Here is a 27,656-nt window from a genome sequence, read left to right as displayed (position 1 = left end):
TATCCTTATTTTATAGTTGAAGAAACTGAGGCAAACATAAGTTAAATGACTTAGCCAGGGTCACACAACTAGTGTCTGAGACTAGATTTGTACCCAAGTCTTCATGATTCCAGGCTTGGCCCTCTATCTGCTGTACCACTTAGTTGACCTTTTAAGCATTTATAAAGCACCTACTATGTGTCAGCCACTATATTGAGCACTTTGCAATCTCATTTGATCCTTATAACCCTGTAAGGTAGGTACTATTATTTTTTATTTTCCTTTTTCCTCTTTATTTATTTACTTTTAGTTTACAGCATTCAGTTCCACAATCCCTTGAATTTCTAATTTTCTTTCCCTCCCTCTCCTTCCCCCTTCCCCCCATGGCAGCTTGCAATCAAATTTGGATCTACAAATACCTTCACATTAAACATTAGTCAAGTTGTAAAAGAAGGATTATAACTAACGGAGTTAACAATGAGAAAGAAGAAACAAAACAAAAAAAAGAGAGAGAAAGCAAGTAGTTTGCTTCAATCTGTATTCAGACTCTGTAGTTTTTTCTCTGAATGTGGATGTCCCCTTCCATCATGAGTCTTTTGTTGGTGTTGTCTTATAACCTTGCATTGCTGAGAGGAGCCCAGTCTATCAAAGTTAGTTGTCACACATACATTGTGTCTGTAACTATGTATACACTTCTGGCTCGGAGCTCCTCACTCAGCATCAGTTTATATTAAGTCTCTCCAGATTGTTATGATGTCTGTCTGTTCCTCATTTCTTATAGCACAATAGTATTCCATTACATTCATATACCACAAATTGTTTAGCCATTCCCCAATTGATGAGCATCCCCTTAATTTCCAATTCTTTCCCACCACAAAAATATCTGCTATCAATATTTTTGTACATACGGGTCTTTCTTCCACTTCTATGATCTCTTTGGGATACAACCCTAGGAGTGGTATTACTGGGTCAAAGGGTATGAACATTTTTATAGCCCTTTGGGCATAGTTCCAGATTGCTCTCCAGAATGGTTGAATCAGTTCACAAGGTAGGTACTATTATTATCCTCATTTTACAGATGAGGAAACTGAGGGAAATAAAAGTTAATTGACTTGTCCAGGATTACACAGTAGTATCTGATTTGTATTTAGGTCTTCCAGATTCCAGGTCCAGCTCTATCTACTGCACCACCTAGCTGCTATAGCTATTATTACATAAAACTTTTGGGTGAATCAGAAACTAGGACACTTTTAAATATACCAAAAACAAATCTAAATGTGTTTTCTCATTTTAGGAAACTTGTGGAAAAACAAGCGAAAGCAAACTATATAGATTTTCCTGGGAAAATTCAAGCATCTTAGCAGAAACTAATGCATGTGCCTTTTTCTTTCTTTCTTTTCCTTTCCTTTCCTTTTATTTTTTCTTTTTTGGCTTTTGAAGTCCTCAAAGCAGAATTCTGAGATGCCTATGCAATATAAAGCAAATTCTTTTTTTTTCTTTAATATTACATGACTTTTGTTACAGGCAAATTGACACCTGTTGTCTAGAAGTCCTCTTTTGAACTGTGCTTGATTTCATTTCTTTTTTTTTTTGAGGGATAGCCATTTTATTTTACTTCCTAGATGCACTTTTATTTTGTTAGCTTTTTAGTATTTTTTCCCCAGTTACATGTAAAAACAATTTTTAACATTCATTTTTAAAACTTAATTTCATTTCTTTTTGAAATATTCTCAGTTACAGGCATATTTTGTTGTTTTTTATTTTTTAATTTTTACTTATCTGTATTATTTTTTATTTTATTATTTATTACATTGATTTTTTTAATTTTACTGTGCTTTGTTTTATTGTGCTTCGAAGACAATGTGGGTTTGTTTGTTTGTTTACAAATTGAAGGTTTGTGGCAATCTTGTATCAGGCAAGTCTATGGAAACCATTTTTCCAACAGCAAGTGCTCATATATCTCTGTATCACATTTGGTAATTCTTTCAATATATCATATTCATTATTATTACATCTGTTGTGGTGATCTGTGATTGGTGCTCTTTGATGTTACTATTGTAATTGTTTTGGGTGCCACAAACTGGATGAACTTAATCTATAAATGCTGTGTGTGTTCTGACTGCTCCATCGACTGGCTATTCCCCTGTCTCTTTTCCTCTCCTTGGGCCCCCCATTCCCTGAAACAAAACAATATTGAAATTAGGTCATTTAATAACCCTACAATTGCCTCTAAGTGTTCAAGTGAAAGGAAGAGTCAATCAATGTGGCAACTTCATTATTGTCTTATTTTAAGAAATTGCCACAGTTCCCCCAACCTTCAGCAACCTCCACCCTGATCAGTCAGCAGCCATCAACATCAAGGCAAGAGCCTCTACCAGCAAAAATATTGTAACTCACTGGATTCTCAGAAGATGGTTGGCATTTTTTTAGCAATAACATTTTTTAATGAAGACATATAAATTTTTTTAGGCATAATACTATTATACACTTAATAGACTAAAGTATAGTATAAGCATAACTTTCATATGCACTGGGAAACAAAGATTCATGTGACTTGCTTTATTGTGATGTTTACTTTATTGTGGTCGTCTAGAACTGAAGCCACAATATCTCCAAGGTATGCCTGGATTTGGGCATGACCCATCCAGACATTCCCAGATAGGTGGAGGTTTAGAACTAAACCTTTTTAGAGCTGGTAGGAACCTTAGAAGTTAATCTAGGGGTGGCTAGGTGGCTCAGCGAATAGAGCACCTGAGTTCAAATCCGGCCTCAGACACTTGACTCACTTACTAGCCGTGTGACTTTGGGCAAGTCACTTAACCCCAATTGCCCACCAAAAAAAAAGAAGTTAACCTAGTCCAATTCTTTCCTTGATAGTTGCAGAAACTTGCCATACTGTTAGTGACAGAACCAGTTTTAGCACCCAAGTCATAGATTCATAAAATCTTGGAGTTGAAAGAGTCCTTGGAAATCTATTCTGGCTCCCTCATTTTACAGGTTATGACATAGATCGGAACTCTTTGATCTCTGATGGCCTCTCCAACCACCTTCCTGCTCTGCCTAGAGAAACTTCCACCCTGGTAAATGTCTCTTGACCATTATTTCAGGAAAGGTCCCAGCTTCACTCCTGATTCTCTGACCATCTCAATCCTTCATAGGCTCACTAACCACCTTGCTATGCAGGGCAGCTATCTTTCCTTCCCTATTTCCCCAGTTCTGGAACTATGAGCCATTATCAAATCAACTCTGCCACCATTCCTGGATAGGGTGGTTAAGTACATCCCTGTAACTTTCTGGGCCTAAATGCCTGTTCCTGGATCCTTGGTTATTACTCTCCTTTGTGTATTATCTCCCCCATTAGACTTTGTATCCATAGTTTATAAAGGCTTAATAAATGCCTTTTCATTCATTCACCTACACCAACTACACCATTCGAAAGCCATCATATTTTCCTTTTCTTTCAGATTATTAATATTATTTATTTTTCTACTTAAAGGAGATGGCATAAAACTGCAGAAACTGAACTCTGTGAGCTTCAGGGTCATAGAAGTAGCTGATTTAGTGGATATAATGGAGAATTCAGACTCAGAAGACCTGGATATGAATTCTGACTCAGATGCTCACAAACTTTGTGTAAAATTAGGCAGCTGGATTTGATGGCTTCTAAAGTTCCTTCAAACTCTAAATCTATGAGGTAGTATAATGGGTAGAGTGCTGAGTGTCAAATCAAGAAAGACATGAGTTCAAATCCAGCCTCAGGCACTTACTTACTAGTTGTGAGACCTTGGGCAAGTCATTTAACCTTTTGCCTCAGTTTTCTCATCTGTAAAATAGGGATAAAAAGAGCACTTATTTTGAACGGTTGTTGTGAGGACCATGTGAAATAATGGTTGTAAAGTGCTTAACACATAGTAGGGGCTATATACATGCTAGCTATGATTATTAATATTTGCATGGTTCTGTCTGTGGGAAAGAGACAGACATCCTCTCTACCTCTTTCTCTTTATATTCCTCCTTCCCTCCAGTAGTATGATTAGACTGAGTCTGTCTCAGCTACTAATTCTGTGGGTTTTTTTGGTTTGAGTTACAACTGTAAATGTATGTATTTTGTGGTTAGTGTTGTGCTGGGAGATATTGAGTAAATTGTGGTTACCCCACTAAGGAACTCAGAAACTGCATGTTTTCCAGCAGGAGTGCAGGGATTTTGTGATGGAGGACTTTGTTTTTACCTCTTGTTCTTCAAAAATTAAAAAAAAAAAAATGACTGGATTGAGCATTTGTATTCACATTTTTGTGGCTAGTGGGAAATAGCTCCAGTCCAGGAGGCAGCAGTTCAAAGTAGGAAGTAAACCGGGGACTGAGAGGAGGCAGGATCTGGCCACTCTTTTGTAGACCTTGCCTCTGGGGTGGAATCAAAAGGGCAAAGGTCAAATGTTGTGGGATCCTTTTTGTAGCCCCTCCAGCCTCAGGCAGGTCAGGAAGGGTTTGTGCCTAGATCTCAGTCTCCTGCCTTTTCTTCCATAACCTTTGTCATCAGATTTATTTGGTTTATTTTCTCATGGGGTTGGGGGTTGGGGAGAGGGCCTGGAGAGTTAGGAAGACCCTTATTTTAAATGACATGAGGTTAAATAGAAGCATTGAAGATGACATTTTCCTTAAATTTCTGTTGCATAGGAATAACCCTTATTCAAAATGAAATTTGTCAACTGTTACGTTCTCTTGTAATTGATTTAAAGCAAAGAAATGACAACTTTATGTGGAAAATAAAAGGATAGAAATCAGCTTGAATATGTGTTTGATCTATGTTCAGAAAAGAATCAGCCCTGTGTGAATGGGTACTCAGTGATGATCTCATCTCATGATGATGAAATAAAATAATTTGAAGCCCTTTAGCCATTTTTTGGAGGGGAAGGGAAGCAAAAAATCCAAAATTTTATAGTAGGTGGCTTGTCATCTATTTTCTACTTCAGCATAGGGGGAAAATACACCATAAAAAACATCAGGTTTGAAATCTCCACTTGAGATTGTGGAACTGCCTGTAATTATGGGCTTTTTTTTTTTTTTAGCTCAAAGTCTAGTACTTTGGGTTCCATTGTTTCATAGCATCATAGAATCAGAGCTAGAAGGGTCCTCAGGGGTCATCTGGTCCAACTTCCTCATCTTCCAGAAGAGGAAACCAAATGAACCCTAGAGAAGTGACATGACCTGTCTGAAGTCACAAACTAAGGGACAAAACTCATTTTCAAACCTAGGTTCTGTGACTCCAAAGTCAGTGAGATCTCACACTGCCTTTCCTGTGTCCGGCCATTTGAAAGTGGCAGAACAAAAGAGGCATAGGAAAGGAATGGAACTTTATGGTACCTAAAAAAAAAAGGGGACAAATCTGAAGAATACAAAAAAAAGAGGAAGTCGGAGTAAAGGGATGGGGGGTGGAGGGCATGTGGTTAACAATTTTCTCATAAGATGTATTTAACTACATAAGTTTGAAATTTTAGGTCCATACTTAAACTAAAATGCCTCTCCCATGAATGCTTTATTATTATTACTAATAAATAATTAGGTATCTTAATGAAAATTGATTTATTATGTAGTGTTTTATAGTTTTTGTAGCATTTTACATGCATTATCTCACTTTATGGGCATTAGTTCACAACAGTCCTGTGAGGCAGGTTCTAGGGGTATATTATCCCAATTTTATAGATAAAGAAAATAATTCTGGCACGGGTAGTGTCAGAAAAAATATATAAACCAGGTATTCCCACTTACCTCTAAGGCACAAATGTCAAACTTGTAGGCCCCATATCGCTCCAGAGTGGCTCCAAACCAGATTAAAATATAATTGGGAGATGGTTAACAAAATAAATACAAATACAGTATGACAGATGTTGTTAATTTGTGGTTTTCTAAGTCAATATGAGGCCTGCAATGATGCCTTTCTATTTGAGTTTGATTCCATTGCTGAAAGGGATTTAAAATTTCAGTGCTTTTAGACATATTATTTTTTATTTTATTTTCTCTGAAATTGTGCAATAACCTGAATAGTATATCCATCTCAGATTGTGAAGCTGAACACAAGTTGATATTCTTTTCGTCTTAAAAACTCTACAGAACTAATGTAATTGCAACATGCTACATTGCATCTGATAAAGCAGAACCCATAGCTGTGAAACATATCCATGATTATATGAGTGCTTTGAACTTAGCAGGGACTCAGTAAGTGTCTTATGGCCTGTTGGCGGCTTGGAAGGGGCATGTATGTATCTGTACATGTGAATGCACATTGGTCAGATTTACTTTTGTAAAACACCTGAGACATAATTGTACACACTATTACTGGCTAAATGATAGTAATGAAGAGAACCAACAATTAGTCTTTAAATAAAAACCAACCTCTTTGTCCACCTAATTGCCCTACTTTATCTGTGAGCCTTTTTCATTTTCAAAGAAAGCCTGAGGCTGGTGTGGTGAATAGAGCTCTGGGCTTAGTCAGGAAAACCTGGAGTTGAATCCTTTATCAAGACACTTTATTGAGTGGAGTGATCCTGCAGGAGTCACTTAACCCTCTCTGAGCCTTATTTTCCTCATCTGTAGAATGGAAATAATAATAACACCTGCCTTACTGGGCTGTAGTGTACTTTTCTATATATAAATGAGATTCTGCATGTAAAACACTTTGCAGGCTTTGAAGGGCTATAGAAATGTTAACTGTCAAGATGATGGTGATCATGCATAGATCTCATCCCTCCTCTTCTCAAAACTCTCCAGTGCCTTTAAAAATTTTTATTTTATTTTAAATTTATGGAATAAAAACAAGCATTTCCATAACATAGTATAATAAAAAAGATTGCACATGAAACTGCGCATCTGTTATGTACAACTTGCTATTCCTTTTAAATATATGACAAAGTTATCACATAAATTTATTTTTTTTTTCCAGTGCCTTTTTGTTGCCTCCCAAGTCTGTGTTCCTCTGTCTGGTATTCATTAACATGTTATCTTAATACCCTTAATATACACACCAATCAAAATGGACTACTCTGTTCCCTGAACACTCTCTGCTCCCTGTGCTTTTTCCTTTCTTTGCTTATACTATTCTTTATATATATATATCTCATTCCCCCAATAGACATCATATTTGTCTTTGTATGTGTCCCAAATTCTGACCTCTCTCCAATCTGTAAATTTCATGAGGGCAGGGACTAAGTCTTACCTAAATTTGGTATCTTTTCCCATGGTGCTCTGTACATAACAGCAGCTTTAAAAATGTTTGTTGAATTGTATACCTCAAAAAATAATTTGGCAAGTTGCTTAAAGGAGTGGAAATATCCATTTAAAGAAGAGGGTGAGAGGGAACTAGTTTGGAACTGGTCCCACTGTGGGAATGAGAGTGTGTGTGTTCACTGAGGGAGATTACTTGTTTGCCAGGCAAGATGTTATTATTTATAATTGATTAAAAACATAAACTAAGTTCTCATTTATTTAAATGTAATGTCCCCACTTAATGAGCATTACCCAAGGGCTGACATTGTCTAGTAGTCCCCAATTTTCTGTATTATGATCAAGATGTGTGGTTTTGTCAGCTGTGGTTTTGATCTACTTTAGAAAACAGAACATTTGGACCAAGATTCTTTGTTACTATTATTTTAAAGCATGACTTCAGGGAAGTCCATACAGTTTTCCAATTGGTTTGGTCTTTAACACTCCATCAAGAGGAATTACTTGGATTATCATTTTAACATAATTTGTCACCCAGCAATCTCTTAAAAAAATATTGTTTGCTGAGACTGAAACATTGAAATGTTTCCTCCTGCTGGGCAACAGATTAAAAGAGGGAGAGACACACAGAGTAAAATCAAGATGCAAAACTGGGTCAAATCATTGTGTTGGGCCATTGTGCCAATGGCATTATGGGGGTGCGGAGCTGGGCTGTTACATATGGCTCCAGTCTCAGGAGATGATGAGACTGAGCAGCAAAAACTTGTTGCCTCTCCCTGCTCTATAGACAAAGAAGGGATTACTGTCCTGGGTCATAATGAGCAATAGGTTTCCCACGAGGGGGAGAAGGCTCAGGATCCAGCCCCAACATAATCATTTCCAAATAATTGTGATAGTCAATTTATAGACAAGCTTGAGGAAAGAAGTTGTGGTTTTTAGCCAAAGGAAGGCAAGGCTATTTAGCTACAGATACTCACCATTCTCGGGGGTGTTTTGTACATATTTTGTTGTTTTAGGAGAAATAAAAGAGAACTTGGACTCTAAGTTAAAAAAAAAAATCAGAGCCAGATTGTATGCTCCTTCTGCTTGGTAGAAAGCACAGGACAGGACCTGGGTCACTTCTAATGCAGTCTTTAAAAGGATGTTGCTTAGGCTTTCTTTCCATTCTTGTCCCCCATTGAGGATGTCACTTATATGTGAAATACTGCTTGGTGAAAGGCCTCTTGTGGTAGGACAGGCCTTTGTGAACAGCTTACCATTATGGGATGGAGATGTGGGAAGAGGAATTTTCCTCCTCTGTGAGGGCTGAGGCAGTTAGCATACACACGCTCACACACTTCCACGCAAAACACCATAGAAACCAAGGGAAAGGATGTTAGCACTCATGTTAAACTTGTTTGTGCCTTTCCTTCTCTTCTCTGGTACTTTGTAAATTTCAGATGCAAAACACTCATTTTCCCAATTGAGGTTTCTGTCAGTCAGACTGCCAGAACATGTGTTGTTTTGGGAGAGGGGGCCGGGGTGTGAGCCTGTACTCCTGATGACTAAGCATTCTATTTCTGAGCTATGCTTTGGGAAGTCTCAGCCCCTCTTAAGTAAGTGGCGACCTGTCTCAGAGTGTGTTCGTGGTGCTAGATCTGAAACTTGAACAAGGGTGGCTCATTCCCCTCTGATGAGCCCTGAGGATGCCTGAGTTAGATTGATTGCGCTCTACAAGGCTCAGAAATAAAAGCCAAGAAGGATTTTCAGAATGTTACATTAATGCTTAGAGGGAGGCAAGCAACTGAACGATTAATTTGAAAGGCATTAAATCCCTAGTGTGTGCTAGGCTGTGAGGATACAAAAGCAAAGCTAGAGGATGGGGGACATCTGTGACTATCACCTGGGAGCATGTAGGGACTTAGAACTGGAAGGGCCCTTCCTGCTCACCTAATTCAGCCCCCTCATTTGTATGGAAGAGGAGAGGAAGCCCAGAGAAGCTAGGTAATTCACACTAGTACGGTTGTAAGCAGCAGAGTGGCACCCTCTTGAGGACAGGGACTCTTGTTTTTGTCTTTGAAGAGTACCTAGCACTGTGCTGCATACCCAGTAGGTGCTTCATAAAAGTGAATGAATTAAATACTGGTAAAAAATATCTAGCTACGGAAATACAAGCTTTTATTAAATGTGAAGGAATGTCATTATAGGCCTTGTGTTGGAATCAGAAGACAGGTTTATATCAAAATCAGGTTTATATCCTGTCAACCCATATCATTTTGGGCAAGTCATTTCACAAATTCTCTGGACCTAAGTCTAGATCCTGTGCCTCTATGCCCCATACATAACTTTAGTTTTTTTCATATATCATAGACTGATTTTTGGGAAAAGATTTAGACTTGTAGAAGAAAAACAGCTGTACCTTTCCATCTCTCTCACTTTACTTGTAGAGGTCCTTACTTAGTTACCATAAAAGGGTAGTTAGGGAAAGACTGGACTGGAAAAAAAACAAACCCACAAACAATTTTCACATTTCCAGCCTAGGCAAAGAAAAGATCCAATACAACAAGAATTGGGCTAGAGCCAGCAATGGGGATTAGCTCCTTTGGCCTGGGCTGGAGAGGCCAGCTGCAAACCAGCCCCTTAAGGTAGGGAGGATTTTCGAGGGGTTGTTGTGTTTAGCACTGCCTGGCACATAATAAAGGCTAGTTGGTTGAACGTTGCTTTTTGGTGCCCTTAGCATCATACCCCTACTTGGGAAATTCTTAGTTTCTTTCCCTCCTTATCTTGCAGGCTGGAGGCTCTCAGGTCATCTTTACTAATCCTCTGGAGATTGTGAAGATTCGGTTGCAGGTGGCTGGGGAGATCACCACGGGGCCCAGAGTCAGTGCCCTGAATGTTCTTCGAGACCTGGGGCTCTTTGGGCTCTACAAGGTAGGTAGTCCTTGTAGAGAGTGTGGGACTGAGTACACCTTAGTTGGATGGGAAAGACTGTGAAACAAAACTGTGTTGAACAAGACCTTTTCACATTTAAAACAAACAAAACAACCCCTATGTTTTCCTGCCGGGTGGCCCCCGGAGGAGAAAAAACAAAAAGAAAAACACCTGACGCTGTCCTTGTGGTAGTGGGGTATACAAACATTGTCTCTGGCCCCCACCCCCAGTCCCTGGGCTTTTATGCCTCTCCCCAGGGAGGCGTCTATTGCAGACCTGCTGGCTTCTGCCGGGCATCTTTTCATTTGGTGGGGGTTTGTGAAAAGTTTCTCAGCTTTTCCTTTGTGCTTGTTTTGGAGTTCAAATTGTCTTACATTTATTTTGAATCTGTTATCTCTATTGTTATCTTCCCAGTGGGAGCCTCCCTTTGTCTTAATAATTTGACGACTAGGAAACAGTAGTAGAGTTTGGTAGGATTCAGATGTTTAAGAAGTTAAGTGGTAGGATTTGTCAATAATGAATTCCATTTAAAAAAAAAAAAAAGCCCACACCATACTGTACTTTAGCAAAATGCCAGTCAACAGATTCCTTCCCTGCAGGTATACTTACTCCCATCATTACAGATCAGATGAAATGGAGCAGAAGCTATTAGTTTTCTTAAACAAGGAAGTCTTTCTTCCCATCCCCTTCACTGGTACAAGGGGGTAAATTCTGCACCTCCAGGCAGCTGTGCACCATGCTTCCAAAGCATCCTCCTGGAAGCGGATTTATTTATAGAGCTAACCCTGTAGAAATGTGTAAACGTGCCTCTGTAGTCTCTGTAGTGGCGGCTTTTATGAGGAATTCTGTAGATTAGATTCCCACAGCTCTGGTGTTGTCTAAAGAACCCTGCCACCACAATTCCATGGCAGGGTGACAGCACCCAGACTTGGGACTCTGGGGCCAGCATCTGGGATTTCCTGCTTCCTTCATTATTCCTGCACCCACAGTTTAATGTGTTGATACTTTAAATTATTTCTCTTTATACAGTGCCTTAAGGAGACCTTGGAGTTTTTCCATGACTGACATTTGTCTTTTTAAAAACATCAGAAAAAAAATTTATAAAGACAGAGTTCTCATCTGCTCTGGTAAAGACCAGGTAGTTGGTTACTCATGGATAATTGATGATGTTGCTTAGAAAGGTACTCACTGAATTTGGGTGGGGCAGCTTGTCTCTGGGTAATTTAATTCAGCTCTGGCAGCCAAAGCTGAAAGTTCTTATTTTTGCCAAAAAATCCCCATCTTCACCTCTACTCCCCTCCCCGAAATGAGGAAAATAGATGGGGTCACTGTTTCTTGTCTCTGCTTGCCAGCTTTGGTGCCTCCCTTCAGTAGAAACCAGTAACAGTACCCTCTTTGGTCTCTGGTAGTTACTGTATTTTGCCATGGACTGACTTAGTTCTTTGTTACCTCTCTTGGCTTTCTTTCATTAGCAAAGGGAGACTTTGCTGGTGATTTTGAACTAAATCATGACCAGGATTTCTTTTTCCCCCAATCAATGTTCCTCTTTCACCACTACACATTAAGTCACTTGACCCACCAGATCCACCAGCAGTGAGGCTGTACAAGATAATGGATCCGGCACTTTACTTGAAGTCAAGAAGACCTGGGTTTAGACCCTCCTTCAGATGTTTAGTAGCTGTGTTACACTGGGAAGTAATAATCTTTCTGTGCCTCAGTTTTTCCATCTGTAAAATGAGAATCAATAGCTGCTAAGGTCCATTCTAGCTCTCTCTCTCTATAATCCTATAATGTTATGGAATGGTATTAGTTTTTTTTTTTTTTGTTAATTCTCTTTTTTTCCTTCCTTTTTGGAGGGAGGAGGGCAGGGGAATTGGGGTTAAGTGACTTGCCCAAGGTCACATGGCTAGTATTAAGTGTCTAAGGTCAAATTTGAACTCAGGTCCTCCTGACTCCAGGGCCCATGTTCTATTCACTGCACCACTTAGCTGCCCCAGTCTTTTTTCTTTAATAGTATTTTCCCCCAATTATATGTAAAGATACTTTTTAGCCTTCATTTTTACAAGATTTTGAGTTCCAAATTTTTCTCTCTTCCTCCCCTCTTCCTAAAATGGTAAGCAATTTGATATAGGTTATATATAGAAATGCTATTAGTCTTAAAAATAAGAGTGTGTGACAGAAGCACCAATAGCTCCTTACTTGTTTATAGTGTTCCATTCTTCAGGTGGCCAGCTGAAAGTACCTATATTCATTAAGGCTTAGGGAACCTTAGAAAGTTTTTTTTTTCCTTCATCAAGAAGCATTTCTTAAGTACTTTCATTTTAAATTCTTTTCGTTTATTTTATTTACTATTTCCCAATTACATGTAAAAATATTTATGAAACTTTTGAGTTCCAAATTCTTTTCCTTCCTCCTCCCCCTCCCCCTCCTTGAGAAGGCAAGCACTTTGATTTCAATTATATGTGTGAGGTCCTACAAAACATATTTTTATATTAGCTATATTGCAAAAGGAAACACAAACAAAATAAAATAATAAAAATAAAGAAAGTTGGAAAAGTATGCTTTTATCAGCACTCAGAGTCCATCACTTCTCTCTCTGGAGGCAGATGGCATTTTTCATCCATGGGTCCTTTGGAATTGTCTTGGATCTTTGTCTGGAGCAGAGAAGTCTTTCACAGTTGATCATCCTTACAATATTGCTGTTATTCTGTACAAAAACCTTACTGTGGAGAAGACTCTCAGCCCCCCTCTCTCATAACTACCTCCTTCCCCCCTTTTATAACCTTGCCAGACCCCCGAAAACTATTGAAGTTGCAACTGGATTTTCACGTGGAGACCTTTTTTCCCACTTGGGTAACTTGCTAGCTTAATTCTCCCTGTTTATACAACTGGTGTGCACTGTTTTCTCTGTATGTGACAGGGTGCCAAAGCGTGTTTCCTCCGAGACATTCCCTTCTCTGCCATCTATTTTCCTGTTTATGCTCATTGCAAACTCCTCCTAGCTGATGAAAATGGACGGGTTGGAGGCTTAAATCTCCTGGCAGCTGGAGCTATGGCAGGTAACAGTAACTTTTTTTTTTCATCAAAAGAACCTTTTATTTCTTCTTTGCACTTGGAAATATAGAATCTACAGGTACCTGTTCCCTTTATAGAGCCAGGATTATTGTTTGTAGATGACTTCGTTTAAATATGATCACCAGTCTCCTTTGTGGGATATACTTTAATTCTGATGAGAGCTAATTACATTTGCATAATGTGGATAAACAGCTTAATGCCGCTTAGCAACTTGGAGCCAAATTAGATCTGCCCATCTAAATTGGGCTTTCATCATTTACATGTTTCAGAAGCTTCTACCCTACTGTAAATCTTGGGTCAGGCAAACCCCTAACTTAGAAGGTGATTGGGGCTGGGGAAGGTGGGGGAGGATGAGATTTATCTAGTTATAAAACAGGTACCACGAAGGGTTCCAGTCTAAAAGGTGTATTCAGTAAGGGCAAGAGTTTGTTTTCTTCCCACTTCAGCCTATAACTTCTTGCTGATGTTTGATTTGGAACAGTAAATAAAACGAGTTTTCCTTGTGAGTTGTTGGTATTGAACAGTGACACAGGGGAGAGGGTCACTTGGCCCAAAATTACTTAACATTTACTTGTATATCAGTAAGCGAAGAGACTGCAGCATCATATAGAAAGTCAGCTTCAGAGCCAGTGAGACAAAGGTTCAAGTCCCACCTTTGACACATACTGGCTATAACTTTTCATTGCTCTAGCAAATTCTCAAAAACTGTAATTTGCAGAGAAGGAACAGACCCAAATTAATGGGAGATTCCCCACTTGGGAGTTCCTGTACCAGTGAAATCTCAGATCTAGTCTCCATCCCCTTTCCGGGAAGTACAGTTATCCCTTCCACATTTCAACTTTCCCCATTGGGGTTTTGATATATCATGGGTTGGCATAAGAAATTAAATGAGAATTTTGGTGGAGTTTGGCAGACAACACACAAGAAGTTTAGAAACTCAAAAATGCATAAAATATATGTATGGTATAATATCAACAAATTTTATCTCTTAATACTCTCATAATTCAGATTTCTTCTCTGGTATGAAGGAGGGACCAAAAATTTTTATCTGGATTTTCCAGATCGTGGGGGGTGCACCCCTAAGCCCAAGATGTGGAAGGGATATATATGTATAAAGGGGAAAGGAAGAGAGGAGAGCATGATTTTAAATAGTTATATCTCCAACCTGAAATACATGATCTGCCAGCCCTGAGTCCAGGGTCCAGACACTGCTTTCACAGAAAATGTTCCCTGGCAATATGACTATTCTAGGTTTAGCAGGACAGTCTGAAGATCCCTCTCTTCCCAAATTTAGGTGCCTTGGGACTTCCTTGTGTCCTTCAGGACAGGGGAGGGCCATGCCAAATGTCTATAGGATAGATACCCATGACTTTTTAGTTTGTGATTAAGAAACTCCCTCCAAGGTTGGTTACCACCAGAGCTGCAGGAAGGCATTACCATGTTACAGCAAATTATTTGCTTTATTCTGCCTCTTATCTTTATTAAAGTGGACAGTTGAAAGCTAGAGAGTTTATTTGCTCTGTACTTGGTATGGTGTGCTGGCCTAGCTCCTTTCTGAAGCTCACTCATTCTGACTGAAGTCTCCCCATCTTAAATTGGGGTCAGCACTCCCATGCCAAGCTTTTTTCATGTAATTTCCAAATCAACAGAAAAAGCAGCAAGAGATGAACTGTCCAAGCCCAGCCAGGCGTTTTGCCTTGGGTTGAGCTGTGGTTGGTTTCTTTTTCAGTTGGGAGAGCCAAGTAAATAAACCAACCCGAACTTATATGGTTCTCAAAAATGTCATTTCCATGAAATGCAGTCAATCCTAACTTCTCACCCACAGCCATTTGATATGAATTTTCCAGATTAGAAGTGAATATTTCTAATTTTTACCCATAAATGGTTGAAGTGTATGTGGCCACTGAGGAAAGTACTGAATGCTGTACTAAGGAAAGTTATTTATCTCGAATTGCAGTTAAACTCAGTACAAGAGAGGGGTGGCATTAGCCTGTCTCTGTAATGTGGCTGACCCTCTATCAGACCTTCTAAATTTGGTCCCTGTTTCAATGGTATCCTGGTCAAATTTTTTTAAAAAATTCTTTTTGTGTTATTCCTTTGTTCCCTGTTTTTGCTTTTATACGTGAACTGTGTGTTTGTGAAATCTATTTTCTGGATCCTGCTGATCGGTCTCAGTATGACCCCAGGAATCTCAGATACAGTAAATGATATGCCCTTTAAACAGCTAGCTGTCCTGTTTCTTTTAAACTGATAAGTTGTCCTCCTTCTCAGCCTGCTTTACTGGCCTTCACTTCAGAAACTGGTACCAGTGGGGGTCACCTTCTACTTTTTTTTGTTTTTTGCCTTTTGCAGGGCAATTGGGGTTAAGTAACTTGCCCAGGGTTACACGGCTAGTTTGTGTGTGTGTGTGTGTGTGTGTGTGTGTGTGTGTGTGTGGTAAGTGTCTGAGACCGGAACCGAACTCGGGACCTCCTGAGTCAGAGCCAGTGCTTTACTCACTGCACCACCTAGCCGCCCCATACCTTCCACTTTTATGTTGGCCCATACTGAAGGCTGGCTGTTCTAATTATTAATATTCACAGAGCAAGGTGGGGTTGACAAGAGTCAGCTAACAACACCACAAGTTGGTGTCAGATGTGTTTAGCAGCTCATTAAATACATGCCATCATCTTACCGTTTTTTTACGACCCATGAAAATATTTGCATCTTATTTGAGAAGAAAAGAGGAGGATTTTAACATGATCGATAAAGCAACTCAAAGGAACTTTGGAAAGAATTGTTTTGTTTATATCACAGTGTAATTTTTTGTACAGTTCTTTTGATTCATGTATTATAGAGTTATTTTCAATTCTTGTCAAAAAATTACATTCTTCATCTAGGAGAAACACAGAGAGGTTTAGCTCCGACCCCTGTGGTGGCTAACAGTCATGATTTTTTTTCCCCCATTAGCACCCAAGTGCCTGTTTAAGAAAGTTTAAGCTTCCCACAAGAGTTAAAGTTGGTAGTTATATTGTTAGAGATTAGAAGTATTTCTCTCTTACAGGATACTTTGGGTGAATTAAATGTGGTTTTCTCCTGAAAGGTGTGCCTGCTGCTTCTCTGGTAACCCCTGCTGATGTCATCAAGACAAGGCTGCAAGTGGCGGCCCGAGCTGGTCAGACAACATACAGCGGTGTTATTGACTGTTTCAGAAAGATACTGAGAGAAGAAGGGCCGTCAGCATTCTGGAAAGGAACCGCAGGTAGGGGCCGAGTTAAAATAGAGCGCTTCATTCATTGCTTTGCCAGATCCATCCTTGGTCGCTAAACTCAGTCACATTGCTTCCCTCCCTTTCTGCAGCCCGAGTGTTCCGATCCTCTCCCCAGTTTGGGGTTACATTGGTCACCTATGAACTTCTACAGAGATGGTTCTATGTCGATTTTGGAGGCCTGTAAGTGCTACTGTGGATTTTCTTTTATAAGGAGAGAGAGGAGCTATGCTAAGTTTTATTTTGTTTTTTTTGAGGGGGGAAGGCAAGGCAGTTGAGGTTAAGTGACTTGTCCAAGGTCACATAGCTAGTTTTGTGTTAAGTGTCTGAGGCTGACTTTGAATTCAGGTCCTTCTGACTCCAGGGCCAGTGCTCTATTCACTGTGCCACCTACCTGCCCCCTAGGCTAAGTTTTTTAAGGTTATTAGAGAGCTAGTAGAAAAAGACTTTCTGGGATGCATAGTTGTAAACTAGTGATATTGAGAGAGCAAAGAGAATGAGATGGCATATCTTGCAGGTTGTCACTTAGCTATCTCAGGGAGAATAAGGGAGGTAACAAAGTGATGCCTGGAAATACCTACATTTTAACTAAATGTTATATTTTTCATTCTTCATAGCTCCATTAATCATGAATCCCTTTGTCCTATCACTCAGTAATGTACAGCTTTCTATTTCAAAGCAGATATATGTCATTACTATAAGTCAGAGTAGAATCTTTTTTTTTTGCATTCATATAGAAAAGATTGAGAATTTCCCATTGTAAATAACTTGTTGCAGTTCAAATAGTGGTAAAGAGAGTCATGAATGTGTGCCGGGGGGATAGATGGGGTTTCTAGTGGTGTAATGGTTAAAGTACCACTTGAGCTCACATCTGGCCTCAGATAAGTATTAGCTTTGTGACACTGGCTAAGTCACTTAGTTTGCCTCAATTTCCCCATCTATAAAATGGGAATAATAAAAGCACCAACCATACAGGGTTGTTGTAAGGGTCAAACAAGATAATAATATTGTGTTCTTGGCACAGAGTAAGCTCTATGTAATGTTAGCTATTACTATTGTTATTATTAAAGTCGGAAGGAGGGCTTCAGTAGATATACTCATGGGAAGGAACCTGAGAGATGCAGGGGTGGAGAACTTGTTCTATGAAGTTTGGATTCAGTCTAAGTGCTGCACTTGAGGACCTGGAGGGCCATATGTGGCCTCGAGGCCTTCAGGTTCCCCACCTCTGATAGCCTACCCCTTCCTTATTTTACAGATGAGGAAACTGAGGACTAGGGAGACCAAGTAACTTGTCCAGGTTCTCATAGGTAGCATTAAAGGGATCACTATGGGTCCAGGACCAAGAGAAATATGATTTTGTTAGTTCATCTAGGAAGGGAAGGGTGGAGCACTGGCATTAGACTTAGTGGGGCCTGGGTTCAGATCCCACCTCTGCCACTTATTATCTGTGAGATACTGGACATGTCACTTAACTTCCCTGGGCCTTAGTTTCCTCATTTTACAAATGAGGAGGTTGGGCTTCATAGCCTCTAAGATCCCTTCTAGACCTAGATTTCTGATCATTTTGTGGGTGGAAGCAAGGGTTTAGTTCACATTAACCAGTTCCACAAAAGGTGAATTTGTTCATTTATGGTAGCATTCATATTAGGTAATATTATGTGGTTGAAAATTGGTTCCAGTTATCTATAAAGAGTTACCTTCCAGGTAAGTCTGCGTAGGAGGCCAAATTATGAAATTAGAAGGTTGCTTGATGAAGTTGAGTCAGAGTAAACACAGAGGGATATTCTTGAGGGAGATTTCCATCAAAGGATGGAAGCTCTGGGTGTTGCTTTTTTACATTTGAGAGCTCCTTCTGTCTAAGGAACCTTCGACAGTTTCTTGGAATTAAATCATTTTCTCTTTTCCCTGGACCACATGGGAGAAGGACAAATTCTTGGCATTCAGGTCTCCCTTTTTCACTGTTTCTTACAAAACAGAAACTTTGATCATGACACCCCTCTCCTCTGCCATGTGCTCCAGTTTCCAAGATGACAAGTTTAATCTTACATTACTTACACTCTAAATTGATGCCTTCCCCTTTGGGAAGGCCCTTTTTGCCCCTTGCTGAGAATCAGAAAGCATCCTTGTCTTAGCAGCAACATGTTTAGAAGCCATGTCTTAGGGTGTGTAACTTCAGTGTGGGACTTCCCTTAGAGGCTAGTACTTTCTGGCCTTGCCCACTCATTCTTGGGAAGTACCCTCTCTGGACTCTACACACTATATACTAAGTACAACTATTACTCTCTAAAGCTCGATTTTATTTACCATGTTTGTTTTCTTTCTACCACTTTCTGCCAATAGCAAGCCCTCAGGCTCAGAACCTACGCCCAAATCGCGCATTGCTGACCTTCCTCCTGCCAACCCTGATCACATCGGTGGATACCGATTGGCAACAGCCACTTTTGCGGGCATCGAGAACAAGTTTGGCCTCTATCTCCCCAAATTTAAATCTCCTGTTGTTGCTGTAGTTCAGCCAAAGGTGGCGGTGGCACCACAGTGATGAGAGAAATGTTCAGCGTGGCCAAAGTTTGTAATGGAGAAAGGCCTAGGAGAGCAGCACTGTCATTTATCCAGTCAGCTGCATGGTTCTAGCTGAACTGAGAATTTAAACCAGTTCTTTCTATATGATATATACATATATTTGTTTATAAAGTAATCATTTGCACAGAAAAACAACTGCAAAAGTTTCAAGCTTAAGTCTTGTGTTGAAATGTTTTTTTGTTTCTGTTTTTTCTAACCCTGGCATGAATTAGCGCCCTAGACTCCGCTTGACACAGCTTGCACTTAGTGACTGTACATATTGTACATCTTTGTACAGAGACATCTTGGCACCTTCACCCAACAAGTGACACTTATAGAAGGGAAAAGCAGTTCTGAGTGGCTGGAAATGTACAGAATGTTTTGAAAGTGTTTTATGAAGAATCACATGACAATAAAAATGTATGAAAATTAAATTCATTCTCTTATTGGTGACATGGAAATAAAGCATCAAGAGAAGATGTATTGAATTCATGGTAATGGGTTTTCTATTTTGGTATTTAAAAAAAAGTATTTGCTAATGAAGGCAGAATGAGCGTTGTCAGTGACATGCCTGGATAGCACTTTCTTTGAAAAAAAGATGGATGCTAGTGGAAGCCAGAGGACTAGCATAATGACTTCTGTGTGTTGGTTTGGGTTTTTTTTTTACCTGTGTTTAACATGTCCCCTTTCTATCATGGCTCACAGTAGTATGCTCTGTTCAGTCAGTAGGTTCCTTCCTGGACAGCCCTTCTTTTTCCAGGTTCTTTTCTGGCTGCCTTGCCTTATTCTGATACAGCAGGGGTGAGGCTCCACCTTTCAGAACACTAAAGGCTGCCTTGGCAACGGGCTGGGAGCTTTGAAGCTGTACCTTAATTTGCCTTCAAATGGACATGATTCCAATCAAAAATAAACTGCACCAAAATGTATGTTTGTACTTGGATCTTCCTTAGTAGATAAAATATGAAGTGCTTTCTGGTCTGGTTCAACACCAACCGCCAAAAGCTGGCACATGGATTTGTCCTCAGCCTTCTATTATAGGGAACATACGTATTTTATTTCCCCATGTTAAAAACAAAGAAAACGGGTGTAAAGGATGGTTGTTTTAAAGGTGTTTGTTAAGGTGCTTTATCCTTTGGGACTCCTGTTAGTTAGAAACTCACTCGGCAAGGATTCCAGGGACCAGGCTATATGTAAATATGCTGTTTATCAGCTATATTCCCCATTTGGAACAGACCTGATTTGACTTGCAGTTAGTTCACAGTTTGCTTCATCACATGGATTTAGGGAAATGCTGTTGCTGCCACTGATGAGTTAATATGTGATTGGCAGTCAGAGCTAGGTGTGTGTACACAAACATCTCTGAGGAGCAAGCTCAAAGACACACAAAAGCACCCTGTATCTTGAGGGGGGGGGGGGCGCGCAGCGGGGTAAGGGGGAGGGGATGCTCTCTAGTTTGAACAGAAACATAGCTGATGGCTTTTCCACAGTCAGTTCAGCATTCCAGGCCACACAGTCTCAAAACACTTGCTCTGTCAACAGCAAGTTATTTCCAAATGGCTTCAGGCCTTCTTGATTAGGTTGGGCCCAATGTGTTTAATGGCTGAAACGACTTTGAAGAAAAACTATGTATGGGTTTGGGGAGGGGCAGAGGAGAGATAATTTCCTTTCTTAATAGGTTAAAATCTCCTTGAGGACAGAGTTGCTGGTGTTCCCTACTTAAAATATACTGTGATGACTGACATTCGTAAGAAATGAGGGAAACTTGCCTGCAAAGCAGGCTATTGAAACATCAATTCCTCCTCATCTCTTTGTCCCCAGATTCTGCTAAGTGTTGGGACAGTGCTGACTTTTTTAGGACCATCAGTGTTCTTATGAGTCATACCACTGCTATAACTTTGATTTGATTTTGAAAATCATAACCTTTCAACTGATCGGTGCCTGGCAGCCTTATGGCTGTGACTGCTAAAGAGTGCATATGGAAAGCCCTGAACTCTTGGCCTTGGGTAGCCCTACCTACCATCTCCAGGGGAGATTTGGAGTTTTATAATAGGATGATAGGAGTCTTTGTGGTTGCCACAATCCTTAATTCCAACCAGTGGTTGCTCTGGAAGTGTCAATGGTAAATTCATGAATGTATAACCCAGGGCAACTGAATAAGCAAATATAAGCGCCATTAAAAAGTGAACACTTCATTGTGCAAAACGTGTCTAAAAAGACTTATAGGAGCTGGAGAGTTGCAAATTTAAAAGTTAATTAATAATCTTAGCTCTGCTTTACTGAATCATCGTATTAATGACTTTGTGCACACAATGCTGTAATTGGTGTGGTGTAGTAATGAGCACTTTCCTCACAATAGCTTTAAGGTAGGTAGTGCAAATATCATTACCTCTTTTATAGAAGGGAAAGTCCCAGAAAGATTAATTGATTTGCCTGGGGTCACATTGGTCCTAGGCTGGTCCCAAATTCAATGCCCTTTCTACTATAGAACACTGCCTTCCATAAACCATAGTTCTTGGCTTCAGGGAGAGGCCAGGGTGTCTGGGCTATAGGGCCTTACTACAGAGGCTTGAAGAGGCCAAGCCTGAAGTTGCAGAAGGGGTTAGGAAAGTAAAGCCCTTATCTCTATTAATTCAGCCTTTCACTAATTTTAAAGAGCTGCAAGAGTATAAGCAGAGTCCTCTAGGACTCCTTAAACACTCCACTCTAGTGAGTTCCATGGGCACACAATGCCCAGGAGCTGCATCCTATGACCTTGTAAGAAGTACTCACTCGATGACTTTAGCTTGTTGAGTGTTAATTACTCTCAAGGTTTTGTCTTGTTTAAGAAAAGTGCAAAAGGCCTTCTTTGCCGTAAATACTGGTCAAGTAACCAGTACATTTCAGAGGGGACTAGATACTCATTTTGTAATGAAACAATGAGAGGGCCTTTTTTGAATTTCTTGCTGTCAGCTTGAGCATCTCCGTTCAAAAAGATGTGGCCAGCATCCATTAACCACACCAACCTCTGAAGTATAGTCCAAATTCTTTGTTGTATCGAGTTTGAAATTAATGGGCCACTAGTTAGGCCTTGGAAATCTTTACGTTAAAGGAAGTCTGTTGTAACAATAGCCATGATAAAAGGTTTGGGGATGCAATTAGAAAGTGGAGTTTGGATGAACCAGAAAGCTTTGTGGCTGTACATCAGAAAAAGGCAAAGCCGACCATTCACATACGATGAAGCTCACCATTTAAGCCAAGCAGACCCATAAAGTCACAGACTGTCTTTCTCTTCTGCCTCCCAATTCAATCTAACAAGTATTTATTATGTGCAAGGTACTGAGAATACAAAGGCAAAGTGAAATGTCTCCCTCTCTTCCCCTACTGGGAAGACAAATGTCAACAGGTAAGTTAATGGAGGTTTTAAAATTATAAACTAAAACACACAAACATCCGCAGATGATGAAACAAAACAGAGGACTGTATATGAACCACTGACCTTCGGTTATGCAGGGTTTATTTTAAAAGAAGTTATGCAGGATCACGTGAGGAAGGAAGAAGCCAGAACTAACCACTGAGGGGAACAGGAAAGGCTTCCATAGGACCTAGCAAATGAGCTGAGCCTTGAAAGAAGCTGGGGACTCTGAGACATGGACTGGTGCAGGATATGCATCTCAGGCAGGGAGGCCCAGGTGGGAGGTAGAGTGCCAAACTGGGACAACAAACAGGCCAGTCGGGCTGGAGTTTATTGTGTGGCACAAGCCTGGAAAGGTAGGAAGGAGCCAGATTATGAAGGGGGTTGGCAGAATATGAACTGCCAACCTGAGGATTTTGTGCTTCATCCCAGAGGCAATGGGGAGCCACTGCAGTTTCTTAAGCAGCCGAGTGTGGGACTTATCTGATTACTGGCTGGGAGTTCGTTAGGCAGTAATTGAACATGAAAATACAATTTACACATATTGCTCTGGTAGCTGGGAGGCAAGGGGAACAGCATCCTGGGTTTTGGTCCTAGCTCTGTCAAGAAATTGCTCAATGTGTGACCAGGGCAAATGATTTAACCTGCCTGGCCCTCAGTTTCTCCATCTGTTGACATGAGGTGACTGAACTAAACAGCCTTTGAAGTTTCTTCTGGATCTGACATCCTCTCATTTTCCATCTTTGTAGGAAAATGATAAATGACATTTAGTTCAAGAGCAGCAGTTACACATTGGCATCGCAAAGAAAAAATCTAGTATTAAAATGCATCTGGTAATTATTCCAGCCCTTTGTTTTCATGTGTCTAAAAAAGGACACGTTGTTCAGCCACATCCAATTCTTTGTGACCTGTGGACCACACTGTCTACCGGAGGGGTTTCTTGTCAAAGATACTGGAGTGGTTTGCCATTTCCTTCTCCAGTGGATAAAGGCAGGCAAAGGTTAAGTGATTTGCCCAAGGTCACACAAAGTTAGTGTCTGAAGTCACATTTGAACTCAACTCTTTCTGACTCTAGACCTACTACTATATCTACGGAGCAATCTAGCTGCCTTCAAAAAGAAAGACATAGGTGGTCTCAATTCATTCCATTTAACATCAATTTGCAACTTAACCACAAGATTCTTTTTTTTTAATAGAGGTTTCCTCATCCTTTATTGTACTATGATTCAATTACTTAATCATAAAGAGTAAAAGTTTGAGCAAAACATTTATTTGTACTATTATTTATGTATATTATATACCATTTAGGTCTATATTTCTTTATTAAAATGTTAGTTTATTGGGGCAGGAACCCCCATTTACTCCTTGAAAGGTCGGGTCCTTTCATATATGATATGACTATATACAGGTATTTATATATCTCTTCTACTTCAGATTTTTTAAAGGTTTCTGCAATATTTATTTCTTTTATTTAAAAAAATTTTTTTTCAATTTATTCATTTTTAGTTTCCAACAATCACTTCCACAAGTGTTAAATTTTCTCCCCCTCCCCAAGACAGCATGCAATCTGATACAGGTTCTACACATACATTCCTATTAAACATATTTTCACATTAGTCACGTTGCATAGAAGAATTGCGAGAAATGGGAGAAACCATGGAAAAGGAAAAAAAGCAAAACAAAACAAAAAAGGAAAGAGTCTGCTTCGCTCTGCATTCTGACTCCATGGTTCTTTCTCTGGATGTGGATGGCATTTTCCATCATGAGTCCTTTGGAATTGTTTTAGGTTCTTGCATTGCTGAGAAGGGTTATCTGCTTCTGATTCTAAAAAGAAAAGGTCTAAAACTTTGATCCATATAATTATAATAACTTTTTTAAAAAAGGATTATGTAGTGAGAAAATTCAAAGACAATAAAATTACTCTCCACAAACATTAAATTGATTTTCTGGTGATGTATTAGCTTTCTGGAATCTGTCAGGACATGTTCATTAAAGAGTGTGTGTTCTGTACATTTCCCAATTCAATTCACTGTCACTGCCTTACTGCATTAGAGTCACCAACAGCAGAGGGAAGGAGAGGTACCATTCCTTATCATATACCTGCACAGCAGTGACTCCACAGGGTGCTGTCTTTTTTTTTTTCCTTTTTTGGAGGGCTATTGGGGTTAAGTGACTTGCCCAAGGTCACACGGCTAGTCAGTGTTGTGTCTGAGGTTGGATTTGAACTCAGGTCCTTCTGACTCCAGGGCCAGTGCTCTATTCACTGCACCACCTAGCCTCCCCTAGGGTATCATCTTTCAAAAGCCCATTTTGAGTATAAGCTGTTCCATGCTTTGAGTTAGTAATGCATGTAAGGAAGTCAACCTGAGATTTCAGTTAGGAAACAACAAACAATACTGTGATTTTGAAAAAGTTGGCAAAAAGGAAAAAAAAAGACTACTGATTGGCCATTCTGAGGCCATTCTAGTTTAAAAACTACACAATGAAAATCAACATGTTTAAGATCTATTCGACTTCTTAAAGAGTCTGAGGGGAAAGTGTGGCTTAGTTAGCAGGCCTATTATCGGTACCAAAATGCAGTCAGCTGTGCCCTTCACTTTGCCCAGTTTGCTGTCAAAAGGATTACAATCTGGATGACTGTTAAGCCTCCTTTTGGCTCTGGTCAGAAACCTGGGAAGCTTTTCCAAAACGTAAGACTTGCTAACAGCTTCTTGTACGAGAAAAAGCTTTGAAAAATGTAACACTACACAAAGAGAGATTCTTTTGGGGGCAACCCTGTGACTGAAAGAGCAGCTTAAAAGATTCCTGGTAGATGTGTTTATCTTAATGCCCCTTTTAAAAGGGGGATAACGGACACATGTGGTGGATTACCTTTATTTTTGTGGAACCCGCTCTTCACCAAAACCCAAAGCGCCCCCAGATGTGTAAAACAGTAGAAAGTGGCGCTAAGAAAACAATTTCTCATTGACTTCACTTGGCCCATGTAGAGTGGAAGGAACACTGGGTTTTGAGTCAATAGGTTTAGGTTCAAACCCTGACTCCGCCAGTTTATTTATCTGTAAAATGAGAGGAGTAGATTTTGAAATTCCCTTCCCACTCTAAGGACTGTGAAATAAAAAGTTCCATTAGAGCTTTTCTCTACAAACTCTTCCATGACTATCAGGAAAGCCCTAGCCAGGGTCCACCCCCTCTTTTAAAAAAAATTTTTTTTGATCTCTGAGCCAAGTCAGAATAAAGAAAAAAACACCCCAAAGGGAACCTCATGACAGCTTCCCAAGAGAGGAGACTTCTCCATGCAGCCTTGCCTTCACTCTGCCCAGGACATAGGCCCAAAATTGGGAACTTGTGGGGCTAAGTTATGTTGAAAAGAACTCGGTTCCCCCAGCACTGGAGCAGTTGAAGCTTTACCTGGCACTCTGTACCATCAGCACAAACTTAATTATACAGCTTTGTATATTTAGAAAATGTCAAAATACTGACAGATTGAAGATATAAACGTTCAATGGTGAAAGTTAAGAAAGGGGGGGGCGGGAAAGACAAGGCCCCAAAGAAGGGGAGGAGGGGGAAAAGACAAGATTATATGCTTTACACTTGATTTTCATTCCAGACCTTCTTTCCTATTAACAGTGGTGGGGTAGGGAGGTGTGTGTGTGTGGGTGTGTGTATGTTATGGCCTATCAGTATTAGAACAAAATAGAGAGAACAAATGAGCCAATGCAGTTTCACAACATGGAAAAAATGGTATCATCTTGAGCAGTTCTTTTCCTCAGTCCCTCCCTCTAAGAGTTTTTAAATCCTTTTCTTCAACACTTCCACATGAAAAGGTTGTCTGAACTTTCTAAAGGACTAAAATGTGTTCTGTGGAATGGATCAGTGAATAGCTTCTATGAGTGAATTTTTCGATTTTAAAAAAGACATCAACCTTTTCCTCTAAATGTACCTTTATCACAAAAGAAGTAAAAATCCTTGACCCTGAAAAAAAAATCCCATTTATTAAAGTGATCATAGTTCCTCCCAGTCCCTTTCTAAATGGAAGGGCAGAGTGCCTCACTATAGCCCCAGTGAATGTAAAGTTGGTCTTTGTTGCTTTAAAAATCTTGACACTGATTATGGACACTTGGAGTACCAGGCTTGGATTAGGAAGTGTCATCTTCCTAAATTGGTCTGGCCCCAGACACTTAACTGTGTGACTCTGGGCAAGTCACTGTTTGCCTTAGTTCCCTCATCTGTAAAATGAGCTGGAGAAGGAAATGGCAAACTGCTAGCACAGGTTCTTGGATCTGCTTTGATAAAGGAAAGCAACTCAAAATGGGTTAACAAGCTTACTTTAATCAGTCAGACATATATCATTTACCTTGTTCAGGGGGAAAAGGTCAGCACCCCGAACTTCAAAGTATACAGGCAGAATTATCAAGACAGAAACAGGTCAAGTAGACAGATTTCCAAACTGTCCAACCATTACATCCATACCCAGTCAACATCTGGGTTTTTCAAAGCCGGGGGAGGCTCTGGACAACGGCTTTTCAGAATACAGATCAAATCACAGAACACTTCTCAAAGTGAGCCCCCAAAACAAAGCTACACATCAGGGCTTATATATAGCCTTCTCCTGGCTCAGAGAATGTAACAACCTTATTGACTCACTGGCCAATCAAGAAGTATCTACTGAAAAACAAGCCTCCCACCCCAGGCTTCAGGTGCACTTTAGCCTAGGGGCAGGGAAGATCTTCCAAATCTGCATTCCCATTACAGTCACATGGCTAGTTTTTGTGTTAAGTCTCTGAGGCCAAATTTGAACTCAGGTCCTCCTGACTCCAAGGACCAGTGTTGTCTATTCATGCACCACTGAGCTGCCCCTTCATATCTAATTTCATACTAGTTCACATTTATACAGTGTTTTATGATTTACAAAGTGCTATATTATTTCATCTGATCCTTGCAACAATCCTGAGATAGCTAATATTATCACCCTCATTTTGCAGATATGGAAATTGATTTGCATGACTACCCATGTATAACCTATTTCAAACTCCTTGCCTTCTCAATGGGGGAGTGAGGAGTGGGAAGGGAGAGAATGTAGAATTCAAAGTTTTAAAAATGAATATTAAAAATTGTTTTTGCATGTAATTGGAGAAAAAACAAAATACTTAAATAGGGAAACTGAAGCTGAGGAGTTAAATGACTTGCCTAGTTTCTAACTGTGAGTGTCTGGTGTGGGATTTGAACCTAGGTTTTCCACCATGCTGCCTCTATGCCTCTCTCCCCACCAACTCTTCCCAA

General features: G+C 40.0%; 1 protein-coding gene across 2 annotated transcripts in view; it reads left to right on the top strand.

The window, feature by feature from the left end:
* The window catches only part of SLC25A12 (solute carrier family 25 member 12), a 130,767-nt gene extending 111,294 nt beyond the window's left edge, over nt 1-19,473 (top strand). For both annotated transcript variants that reach the window (XM_069079966.1, XM_069079965.1), the window contains 5 exons: nt 9,964-10,104; nt 13,025-13,163; nt 16,262-16,420; nt 16,519-16,609; nt 18,767-19,473. In XM_069079966.1, the coding sequence (XP_068936067.1) occupies nt 9,964-10,104; nt 13,025-13,163; nt 16,262-16,420; nt 16,519-16,609; nt 18,767-18,965 (729 nt within the window). In that variant the 3' untranslated portion in view covers nt 18,966-19,473. The remainder of the gene's footprint in view (nt 1-9,963; nt 10,105-13,024; nt 13,164-16,261; nt 16,421-16,518; nt 16,610-18,766) is intronic.
* Nucleotides 19,474-27,656: the final 8,183 nt, after the last annotated feature.

This window comes from Petaurus breviceps, unplaced genomic scaffold (assembly GCF_028583685.1).
Source record: "Petaurus breviceps papuanus isolate PSGF00001 unplaced genomic scaffold, PetGlider_PUasm1.0 91133, whole genome shotgun sequence".
Classification (NCBI taxonomy): Eukaryota; Metazoa; Chordata; class Mammalia; order Diprotodontia; family Petauridae; genus Petaurus; species Petaurus breviceps.
The sequence above is the reverse complement of the archived record's forward strand: the minus strand, read 5'-3'. Positions and strand labels throughout refer to the sequence as shown.